The following is a 12291-nucleotide window of genomic DNA, read 5'->3' as shown; positions in this document are numbered from 1 at the left end:
AGAACCTGTACTAAAACTTCATCAATACATTTGCCGACCTACTCAATTCATATTATTTTGTGTTCTTGATCTTGATTGTTATAGACTTGAATCTGCGATCTATAAACCTAATCTCAAAAAAGGGCACACTTGGAAAAACAAAATCTAACCTAGGTAAGCATGATTTTGGCGTCGGTTCGGTTAGTTTCGGTCAACATGTCGGTCAAATTGATCATTTGGTAAACAAACTGACTGTTGATGAGTCAGTATTGCTAACTGGTCAATGCCTAGTAAACAACCCCAAATCTTTAGTTGACTTTTTATAGTAACCGTATTGTAAAAAGAAAAAAAAACATGAGAAAGGGTATAATGGGGTATTCTTCAGAACTTAGCTAACCCGTCACCGTCACCGTCACCGTCACCGTCACCGTCACCGTCACCGTCACCGTCCATTTACGTTGAAATAGATGGCCACTATACTCGGACCTAGGTTTATTGATCGACATATGCTTTGCAGAAATAAGTTTTGATTTCGAAGGGAAGCAGAAAGAGAGAGGTAGAGAGAGATGAAGCAGCCGATGATTCAAAATCCGATGATGTCTTCGTCGTTTCCTCCAACAAACATCACCACCGACCAGATCCAGAAGGTTTCTTTTTTCCTCTTGACGATTCATCAACCTCCTTTTGAATTTATTTCTGATTTTAATGTAGAAGATATTATTTTTTGTTGTTCCCGGTTGAAATTATTTAGGAATTTGCATTTCTGATTTAGGAAGTAAGGGTGCTTGTTATTTGTTGGTAAACATGGTGTATTCAATTCTATGATTGTATGAAACCTGTACACAATAAGGAAAAATGGTTGCTATGAGTGTCTACTTGATTGTCAAAGAGGTGAACTATTAGCTAAGCCACAATAGAACTGGAGAAAGCAATGATAGAAGCTAGAGGTGAAGTATATCATAGGAATGAATGAGTCCGTTTCCAAGGATGGAACAACTAGGGTCCTAATCAAATCAAACTAAACAAGGATGGGAATCAAAGACTATTAGTACAACCTGTTGAGCTTAAAGAAAGTTATGGTATTGTCGCCATATTGCCTATTAGTGTTAATGCTTGCTGGTGGTAACTAATTGCATGTTAACGATGCCTGGACTTGTCCTGCTGATTAAGCTGGATTTAGTCTCGGAGATAAATTCTTTGACCTGATGTGGAGAGGGGAATAGTACTATGTCCTCTTCATTTGTTGTTTGCCATTGTCTTGTAGCTCACATAGAATTCTACTTGTCCTTTTAACCAGATAGCTTGAATGTAGAGCTCGATATTGTTTGGGCATTGTGTCCTTATCTTTATCTCGAAAGATTTAAATGAACTATGTAGGATTCTTTTGACGTGATTGGAGATAGAGATGAATTGACTACTACACTCAACTAATGGACTCTTAGATTGTCGTGCTTACGGTGCCTAAAATGGCTTCGAATTTGGGCCTTATCCGAACTTGATTAGGTGTGGCCCTACTGGTTTGGTAGCCGTTTTGATGACTTAATAGTGCTTGATTTCGAATTTCTTTAGACAAATAAGGATTTGGTGAATATAGAAAGAGTATGTTACTCCAAGTTAGTCTTGATCTTCAAGAACAAAAGATACATCTAAAATATATTAATTATAGAGATTTTGAGCTTATGAATCACCATTCAGTTATGAGAGTAAATGTGTGCATTCCTTATCATGCATGTGAGATTTTGGTTAGCCATCCCATCAAAAGCTATATAACCACATATGGTGCTCATGATATTGGAGAAGGCATATGGAGGAGTTGTGAGGTGGATCTTTGAGGAGAAGAGAACCTCTAATTGTGTTTGAGATATGTAGTGTGGAGAAATGACCATGTGGGAGCATATCGCAACGCTGTAAGAGTAATATGTTTTCTGAATAGTAGGATTACCTAAGAGTTCATTAAGCCATGATCTTTTTGCTAAGCTATGAGCTCATAAATGACATACAAGGTTTAAACCCATGTTGATCATAGGGTTTCTATATTGCTTATTAATGATGGTTGAGTAGATTGGTTTATTAGTTGGGTCAATGGAAAATCACACACTATTACATTTTTTGCTATAACATTTGAAGCTCAAAAGGTTCTAGTAGCTTGGATTGCTATATGTACTTATGGCTGTATCCTTTTTGCTAGCACGTGGATTAGATTTTAAAATACCTGAAGAGTTATCGTTGGGAGTTAGGTGATTAGAGCATCATTTGTGAAAGATAAAGAATGACATGCTAAAAGAAGTTAACATTGTGTATTGATACAGGCTTACATCATTTAAGTAGGCGAATGAAATGAATATTATATTTTGGAGGAAGGTTAAAAATCTGGAAAGGTTGCAAATACATGGCGGTTAGCGGTTAAACTACATCAATTATGCAGTATGAAATAACAATGTTACATGGTACTAGAAATCATCTAAGTTGTAAAAAGTTGAATTTGGAAGGCTGTCATAATGGCTTAATATAATAAGGTCCTGTAAGTTCGAACTTCAAACAAAAATTGGAAACGTTTTGTGTGAGATACTATAACTATATTCGAGGCATTTTGGTAACTTTCACACTAATATAGGTTGATCTCATCAGCAAGATTGTATCAAGTATCTAAAGTTGTTGAAAATTTATGTGGTCACCAAGATTTAAATTACGTATTGATTCGGAATGGTGAGTATCATATCATGCAACCCTCTTTAAGTATATAAATATATTAATCCTTTCAAGATAAGCTATAAACTAGTGATACAATTGCATTTTGAAAATTGGTTTCTAATTATGCCATCTCGTTCATTACTTCATCTTTCAAGTTTCTCTATATAACAATTTCTACATATTCTTAATCAATCTTATCCTTCTATAATCTTTAAGAAGGCTCATGTTGACTAATTTGTTGACTTATTGTGGAATTAGTTACCATGGAGATTCCATAAACTCTTGGAGCTTCTTTGTTAACCGTGACCTCCTCAAGTACAACATTATTTGTACTATACTATAAAGTATTTAGGTAAAAGTTTTAAAAACAGCATATTAAGCATTAGGTATTGCTTAGTAATGCATAACTCCTTAAATTTCAAGTTTACAAGTAATTGCTTCATACATACAATTTTTTAAAGTTCTCTGAACTCCATAAAACTAACTGATAACAAACTGATAAACACGTTCAAATACAAGATAATCATTTAGTCCTAGTACAACAAAATATTCCGTCATTATCTTTTCCGACAAAAAAAAAACTCCATCTTTACAACTATCTTTATTTTTAAATCCAAGATATTTAAATTATAATAAAATGTTGAATTAAACAAATCATAACAAACAATATATAATCTTTAATTTGACAATTGACATCATATCGATATGTTTTTTTGGTTTTTTACTAGGCATTCAGATTAGCAAAACATGCTCAACCATCTGTAATTTCTATTTTATCTAAACATAAATTTCGGATTTTCTTTTTGACAAGGAACTGCATTCGTTTTTCATTCTTAGTTTACAATAAAATATGTTGTATGAATCACACGGTAGATAACTAGTGGAACGATATAGAATAATTTCTACATATCAACATGATGTAGTGGTTAGACTAGTATTGATATTTGTGAGAGCAACCTCATTTGTGGTGTTATGCTAAAAATCTTCTCATAATCGTCATTGTCATTGTACGTTTGAGAGTGGTTTTTTTGCTACTTGTTAGGATTTAAATAGGGAAAATTGCATGAAAATGTAACCAACTTTGGGTTGATTCCTATTTTGGGGAACAAACTTTCAAATTTTCATTTTAGGGTCTGAAGCAAACTTTACATTTATTTAAGGTCTGCATTACATAATTACATGCTAATGATGACATGACAGAAGTAAATACCGACTAAATTCCATGTCATACTTGAAATTTAAAAAAATGACTCAGGAGCCAAAATGTAAGAATTAAAATTTGAAGGGCCAGACATGAATATTAGTCATCATGATCTTCTTCTACCTCCATCATTCCACACTTCCCGGATTGTACACCACCGGCTTCACCATTGCTCTGGCTACACACCAACCTACTCCGACCACCTTCTTCCTCAACCTGCATAGCCACCTCAACCCACCATCCACCACCTATCTCCACCCACTAACACCCACCACACATTTCTATCATCCTTTCTTGAACTTCCGATCAACTCTGACCACCTTCGGTCGTTCTATACAGGGGGGTTAATGAAGGAAGTTGTGGCCTGTAGGTTTTCGAAGAACTCGGGAAGCTTCTTGGAAAGGTCATTGGAGCAATGGTGGGGGAGGGAGTGATGGGGATCATCAGAGCATGGGAGCAGGCGGTGGGTAATGGAGGGGTTGTTGAGGGGAAATGACACCGGTTGCCGGAGACGTGTGAAGATGGAGTGGATTGATTGTTGAGGGAGAGTTCATGCTACTGGAAAGCAACTCTGTTATAAACTCCATACCACAGGCACCAAATCTATAAAATTTTCTTAAACGTAAGCATTTGTTTTTTGTTTGTTTTATGCAACATCATTTGGAGGTAATGCGCAATGGACAATCAAACTCAACCATGTCGATTGGGGCAACGCGCAATGGACAATCAAACTCAACCATGTCGATTGGGGCAACACGCAATGGACAATCAAACCCTAGCCCATCCCTTGAATGGAACTAATAACCAAAGTTATGTATTCATCAGATGGTTCTAACACACATTCCAACATTCTAAGAGTGATGAATTCATCTATACCAACTAATTTTATGATCATATGATCATCAACCAAATGCTGTGCCATCTTATATGTGATCACTATACTATCATCTTTAATGTTCCGTACTTATTGTTCTTGCTTTTGGACATGGTGGCTTTAGGCATTTCCAAGGACATGATCTCTGATAGGAGGGGTGGGGATCTGTAGCTAGTGTAGACAGGAGGTAGGGAGCTGGAGAGGTAGAGGGTGGGAGATACTTGTCTTCTATGTGCTTCTTTTGTGTGTTATTGCTTTCTGTTAATTAGCTTTCAAATCTTTATGGTATCTGTTTTTCTCTCTGTTACAAATCTCACAAGCCGGGGGTCTTAACAGAAACCATCACTCTACCCTTCCCAGACGCCACCTCAGGTGGTATATGCTGGATTCGCTTGGTTTGGTTACTTATTGTCCTTGCTTATATATTACATGCTGATGTTTGGTGTCGATTTAAATGAATATTGCAGTTCCTCGACGAAAACAAGCAATTAATATTAGCAATAATGAATAACCAAAATCTTGGAAAGCTTGCTGAATGTGCACAGTGAGTATCCAACCATACAGTCAGTTATGATGAGGATATCAATCTGTATACTCGACTTCATTAAATGAGACTGGTTGTATGCTATAGGTACCAAGCTCTACTCCAAAAGAATTTGATGTATCTAGCAGCCATTGCTGATGCTCAACCACCAACACCGACACCGGCACCAACGCCAACACCCACAATCTCATCTCAGGTCCTATCTATCATCTATATAAATTTAGGGGTTTTTTACTGAAGATTTACTGCCTCTTATCGGGTAACTAAAAACTTACCGCCTCTTACCCGGCCAGAGATGGTCTTTGCCAACAATCTTAGGGGCTGATTACCAAACCCTTATCGCGTAAGCACTAGCCATGTTCGCCGGGTAAGGTAAGTGACCTGGTAACCTCTTACTCGGTTAGCGTTTAGTAATCGGCCCCTTACTGTGCCATTTTGCATATGGAGAATCTTACCTACTAAGTGAGGGTGGTGACTTTTACCCAACTGGCGTTTACCGCGTAAGAGCGCTTATACTATGCTATGTTGGTGACCGAGAATCTTATGCCATAAGGTAAATGAGGGTGGTGACTATTACCCGGTAAACGCTCACCCAAATTGTGTTGGTAAACGACCCTTGGTTTCTGCGTGTTGCCTCAGCAGTATGATGGAGGTCCCGGGTCCAAACCAGGGCATCACCACTTACTGCTGACCTGATGTGATTTACTTCCCCCATGATGGACATGGGACCGGGCGCACATCGGAGGGTGGCGTATACCCTTTTACCGTATATAAACTCTAACCATATCATTCTGAAATAAAAGCGCTTATGAAAAAAATCACTGAGTCTTGTCACATATGCAGATGACCCCAGTTCCACATCTAGGGATGCAACAGCAAGGAGGATTTTATATGCAGCAGCAGCAGCATCATCCTCAAGCTGTCATGGCTCATCAACCTTCTGGTTTTCCTCCACAAATGGCAGCTATGCAGTTCAATAGCCCACAGGGTATCCAAGCACAGATGGGCGGCATATCTGGCGGCCCTATGCATGGCGAGCCCACCCTCAGAGCCTCAGCCCCTACTGATGTCTGGAGGGGCGGCAACAGCATGCAGGATGGTGGTGGTGCCGACGGTGCTAAGGATGGTCATGGATCTGCCGCCAGTGGGTCGGAGGAAGCAAAGTAACAAAACATATCGAGTTATTAGTCCGACGGATGTGGATAGTAGGTCTCTTACAGTAGAACTAGAATCTTAATCCAAGTTCATGAGCATTGAACTTTCTTACTGTGTGTGCATTGTTTTCTTTAGGGAAGGCAAGTTTTCTGTTTGTTTTACTGAATGAATGTGTTTAAATTAAAGGATGCATTTGATCAATCGATTACGCGGTATCTTACTTGCATTTTCGTTCTAAAATTTTTAGTTACCATGGCCATAATACGATAAAATTTGGTTTAGTTCTTATTAAATAACACAAAAAATAATGTAATAAAGTTATTAAATATTCTAGTTTGTAACTATTTTGACCGGTAACCAATTGATCATCACATTAGATAACGTGGATACCGGTTTGTGAAAGGTTTACAAGGGGATTACCGCAACGGATACAATGTACTTGCTAATTGACATCCATATTATCAAATATTACAAGATCAGCAGATTATTAATTAAAAATACAAAATATGATGTTTTAAAAGTTTGTTACATTGAATGGGAATAGTTTTATTGTTAACCTGAACATGAATTGAGGGGAAAAATTTTATATTGGCTAAAGATAATATTTTTGTTACATCAAATAGGAATTACGGGGTGGTTTATTAAACGTTTACATGGTAAATACTTACCGTCATAACCATAAGGGTTGTGGCATAGTGGTTGAGGTCTTAGGGGATGTGGTGAAATATCCATCTTATCAGGGTTCGGTTTCAGGACTGATTTCTTGCCGTCACAATTTATTATGAATGGCCAAAAACCATTTCCCTCGCTGAGCCCTCGTTGATCTGCGAGGGATCAATGAGGGAATCAGTTTTTTTGCCAATTCCCTCGCTGATCAGCGAGAGAATTGATAGGCCAACTGGGAGCGGGGCCATGAGCACGGTGAGGACGGGTTCCCAAAAAGCAAGCCTAGGCAGGGGTCAGTACTATAGAATGAAGGGGACGACCCTAATGTTGTGTTGGCAAAGCCAACTTGGGTTTCGGGTGAAGAGAACCGGATGTGGAGACTCGGGTCGGAGAGTAGGAATTGGCCAAGAACCATTCCCTCGCTGATCCCTCGTAGATCTGCAAGGGATCTACGGGGGAATTCGTTTTTGGCCATTCCCTCGCATATCAGCGAATGAATGGCTAATCCGACGCTAATCTGTCGTTGATCAACGAGGGAACATCTTATTTTTCTTATTTTTTATGTGTTATATGTACACATTTTTATGTGTAGGTGTCGTATGTATACATGTATATGTGTTATGTGTATATATATGTTTTGGTTGCTAACCGCGATGTGTATTATATGTACACATGTGCGTGTGTTATACGTATATATACCCGTTGGCCTGTGTTATATACATATGTATACATGATATGTGTGTGTGTGTATATATATATATTGGTTGCTAACCACGATTGAGATCGATGTATATATTGTTTAAGATATACATGTATCGGATGATGTATACATGTTTAAACGTATGTGTATATGTGAATATATAGATAGTATGTGTTTGTTATTTACGTTTTATTGCCTTAAATGGTTTAATTGGGTTTTATTCGGTTTTATTAGGTCTTGATCTATTGGGCCTGAAAGGGCCATATTGGGTTTTATTAAATTTTATTGGGTCTTAGTCCATTTATTGCGCTTTATTCAATTTTATTGGACCTTAATCCATTTATTGAGTTTTTTTTGTTTTATTGGGTCATAATCCATTTATTGAGCTTTATTCAGCTTTATTAGGCCTTAATGTGCTTTATTCGGTTTTATTGGGCTTTAATTCATTTATTGGACTTTATTCGGTTTTATTAGTTTTTGTTTGGTTTTATTAGGTCTTAATGGGCTTTGTTCGGTTTTATTGGGTCTTAATCCATTTATTGCACTTTATTTTGTTTTAATTGGCCTTAATGGGTTTTATTCGATTTTATTGGACTTTATTCAGTTTTATTAGGCTTTGTTTGGTTTTATTGGGCTTTATTTGATTTTATTTGGTTTTAATCCATTTTGTTGGACTTTTTTCATTGGGCCTTAATCGGCTTTATTCAATTTTATTGGGCTTTAATCCATTTTATTGGCTTTTATTGATTTTATTGGGCTTTAATAGGTTTTATTTGATTTTATTGGACTTTATTCAGTTTTATTGGACTTTAGTTGGTTTTATTGGGCCTAAATGGGTTTATTCAGACCAGGCCAATTAAAATCTCTAGCACGCAGACCAGACCGTTATGCCACCATGCATCAGTGATACTTTGTGAATGGTTACAAGTTCCTTTCAGTAACCCATAGATCTGGTCGAATTACCCATAATAGTGGTATATGTGTCGGGAGGGCCTGCTATGACGAGTGTGAGGCTGACTTCTATAAAATAATAGATGATGTTATAGAGGTGGAGTATTATGGCTCAGTGTGACAAGTAGTTGTCATGTTCAAATGCACTTGGTTTAATACTGCCTCGGGGGTTAGAGTTGACCCTAAATACAATTTGATAGATATCAAATATAAGTCTAGACTTGGATCCGACGACTTGTTCATTCTAGCATCACATGAAGAGCAAGTCTACTATACTCCATATCCTTCAATGACAAAGGATTTGAAAGATTGTTGGGCGGTTGTCAAGACAAAGGCTCGTGGTGTATATGAAGTGTCTGACATGATTAACGATGCTGAAAATAATGATCATGTGGATGGAGAACAATTCTTTCAAATCAACGAAAGGGTAACTCATACAATATTCGCATTGGAAAACAAGCTCGATGATGTTCGTCTTGCCAAAAAAGAGGTAAACGTACTCCATAATATTAATGAAGATGAAGGTGGCAACGAATCAGACGATGATAGCGACAATATGCCGGGCAATGAAGATAGCGAGGATGAACCAGAATTTGAAGACATAAATGATGATTCAAATTATGAAGATGAACCGATGTTATCTGATCATTCTTCTGATGAGTAACCTGGCTTCTGTATGCTTATTTCACAATTGTACAAATAATCGCGATTTGTCATTATCTTTTTTCATGATAGAATCTAATATTTGTTTTTTCAGGAGATGTCACACCGAGAGTGTAGTAGAGGCCGTCATGGTAGTAGAGGTAGCCCCATGTCTGGTAGGGGCAACAACTCTGGTGGCAAGCGTGGTGACCCGCGCCTTGATGACATTGTGGAGTTCACGGAGACCGGCCTCCAGGATATAGATGAACAAGAGGTGGCCATGGAGGCCCCAACTTCGATAGGTTCAGAGTCAGGGAGAGGCCCCAACAATGAGATGCTGACACCCAATCATTCGAGCCAGCAACCATATCTTTCTTTGTTAGGCAACGAGTAAGTAGATGTGGTACAAGACTTTGTATAACATAATAAAATGATATGAATGTTTTTTGTGTTGTATATATATTTTTAATTGTGGAAGTTTAAAGATGCCCATGTTAGCCGAGAGATGACGGCTATATTCAGGCCTTCCTTTGTTGGTCTGTGGCATAGATGGAATGAAGTCCCCCAGGAAGCCCGCAACTTGATGTTTCGGCGCTTTCGAGTTGGTGTGCCATTTTAATGTAATTATACATATAAGGTTATTGTTTTTACACTGATACAAAGATTGTGTATGTAGGCTAAGTTCTAGTGGGAGCCAGAGATGGATGACATGGTTCGTGATTTATGGACCAAAGCCATGCACAATAGGTACTCAAATTGGATGAGCGCTGCACCTGACTCGTGGCACAGGCCTATCTCGGTGCTCAACAATGGGATGGTGATGACTTCTCACGGATTAGATTACACCGTCCTGTATGGGTCTCATAGAGGTTTTGGATTCAGATGATTGACCAGGTATGTATCTCTATTGTGAGCTTTATGAACTGCCATGTGTTTTGTACCGTGTTATATATGTGCTTTGTTTTTAACAGATTTGACATACCAAGCCTTGGTAATGAATATCCCGGATCAATAGGGCCAATTGGAACACACAGTTTGAGGGGGTGTCGTCCAGACACACCGAGAGATCGATCAGTACCGCACAACATCGAGACAGGATAGTGAGTATATAATCTTTTTTGAATATGTAATTTGTTCTCTATGTTTACTAACAACTTAACCTAATTATTTAACGTAGGCACAACTAATGGGTCATGAGCCGATTGCTACTGAGGTGTTTGAGCGCACTCACTGCACGAACTGGAAGTTCGATCAAGGTTCGTCCGGCCCGCCTACCAATCATCCTCAGTACAGTTACCCCAAAGTTGCTAGGTATCATGTAAGTTTTTTAAAACCATTACTTCGGTTTATAGATATGTTTGGTAGGTTTAAGATAATATATTGTAATAAATATAGTGATGCTATTAGTTTCAACTGTTATTGTTAGGCAGACGTTAGGCTAAGTAGATAGATTGAGAATGTGACTCCCATTGGTCGTATTAGAATGCTTTAATTGTTAAAAACATGCATTGGATATGTTTGATTTACAGCCTTTATGTTGCTGAAATTTCTATAATATAACCTCACCCGTTTTTGTTTTGGTGAACCATATGAGCGATTTCAATCGCTTAGGGGTGAGTCACAGTCTAGTACCGACACCCCTCCCCCTGATGAGGCATCTTTTTAGGAGCAGAATGTCGGAAGACGGAGGAAGGGCCACATCTTTGGTTTCGGGACCTCCCAGGATCCCTCTTATGATATGATGGGTAGATGTAGCAGTAGCACTGGGAGATCATACGAGTCCACAACGGAGGTATATAGGTTATATTGTCATATACTTTCTCATTACTTTCATTCCGAACAAGTTACTAATTTTGTCGAATATTGAATATTTACAGGTAACAGAGTTGAGAGAGAAATTGGCAAGGGTAGAGAAAGAACTAGAGACCGAACGGAAGAGTAGGGCAGATTTGGAGGCAAGACAAGTTGCTGCATTAACCGAACAGGCCAGACAAGCTGCTACGTTAACCAAATAAGCCGCCTTATCGGAGCATTTTCCTGTGTTTATGCGACAGTTAGGATACGTTCCCCCCCCCCCCCCCTCCCCCACCTCCTGCTAGTTAAATTGTATGAATTTGAACATTAAGTTGTATGAATTTGATATTTTAAATTGTATGAATTGGATATTTTAAATTGTATGAATTGTTTAGTTTTAATTTGTTCACATTTTTGGTTTATTATTTTATGGCCAGGTTTTGTATAAATAAATACAGGAATCATGTAATTATAAATTATTTATTTTTAAATTATAAACATTAGAGACAGATTAGCGAGGGAAAATCAGTCGCTAAAAGTCCCTCCCTGTCTCTGATCCTCGTTGATCCGTCGCTGAAAGTTTCCCTCACTGATCAGCCGCTGAAAGTTTCCCTTGCTGATCCATTGCTGAAAGTTTCTCTCGCTGATCCGTCGCAGAAAGGTTCACTCGTTGATCCGTCGCTGATAGCATTACCTACGAGCTTTTGACCGACGGACTATCAGCGACGGATCAGCGAGGGAAAATTCCATCGCTGATCTCTTCATTTTTGTAGTGGGTACATGACTGTTTAGTAGTGTCTTAATAATATAGAAAATGACTTATTTAGTAATATTATATGGTAGCTTTATGTAGATTGTAGAAGTCAAGTTTTTTTCAGACAAAAACCTTCCTACTCTATACAAAGAGATTAATCTATATAAACAGTTTTATCCATACTAGAGTTAATGGAAAATCAACCAACCAACCCCTATACTTCTTACTGTATAAGATTCTCGGTATTTGACACATAATTAACACTTACCCGATAATCATTTTGTAAACTACCTTAAAACAAACATTTGTTGCACTTGAAGTATTATTCCATTTAAAATAC

General features: G+C 38.0%; 1 protein-coding gene across 2 annotated transcripts; it reads left to right on the top strand.

Annotated features, from left to right (window-relative positions):
- The first annotated feature begins 455 nt into the window (after window positions 1-455).
- On the top strand, window positions 456-6684 carry LOC112526670 (GRF1-interacting factor 2-like). Of its 2 annotated transcripts, XM_025137048.1 has the most exons (5): window positions 456-626; window positions 5082-5117; window positions 5213-5289; window positions 5377-5485; window positions 6133-6684. In XM_025137048.1, exons 1-5 carry the CDS (start codon window positions 546-548, stop codon window positions 6454-6456), a joined length of 627 nt encoding a protein of 208 aa, XP_024992816.1. In that variant the 5' UTR covers window positions 456-545; the 3' UTR covers window positions 6457-6684. The 2 variants fall into 2 exon arrangements, with proteins under 2 accessions (XP_024992816.1, XP_024992817.1); XM_025137049.1 differs by lacking the exon at window positions 5082-5117 and having other exon boundaries at window positions 462-626.
- Window positions 6685-12291: the final 5607 nt, after the last annotated feature.

The sequence above is a fragment of the Cynara cardunculus genome (assembly GCF_001531365.2).
Source record: "Cynara cardunculus var. scolymus isolate 2C chromosome LG 14, CcrdV1, whole genome shotgun sequence".
NCBI lineage: Eukaryota > Viridiplantae > Streptophyta > Magnoliopsida > Asterales > Asteraceae > Cynara > Cynara cardunculus.
The sequence above is the reverse complement of the archived record's forward strand: the minus strand, read 5'-3'. Positions and strand labels throughout refer to the sequence as shown.

Excerpts from the sequence above, each read along its gene's own strand:
- LOC112526670 (XM_025137048.1), top strand. The coding sequence starts at position 546 with ATGAAGCAGCCGATGATTCAAAATCCGATGATGTCTTCGTCGTTTCCT. Across the intron at positions 5,290-5,376 it reads AAGCTTGCTGAATGTGCACA|GTACCAAGCTCTACTCCAAA; the intron begins GTGAGTATCCAA and ends TGTATGCTATAG. Across the intron at positions 5,486-6,132 it reads CACCCACAATCTCATCTCAG|ATGACCCCAGTTCCACATCT; the intron begins GTCCTATCTATC and ends TCACATATGCAG.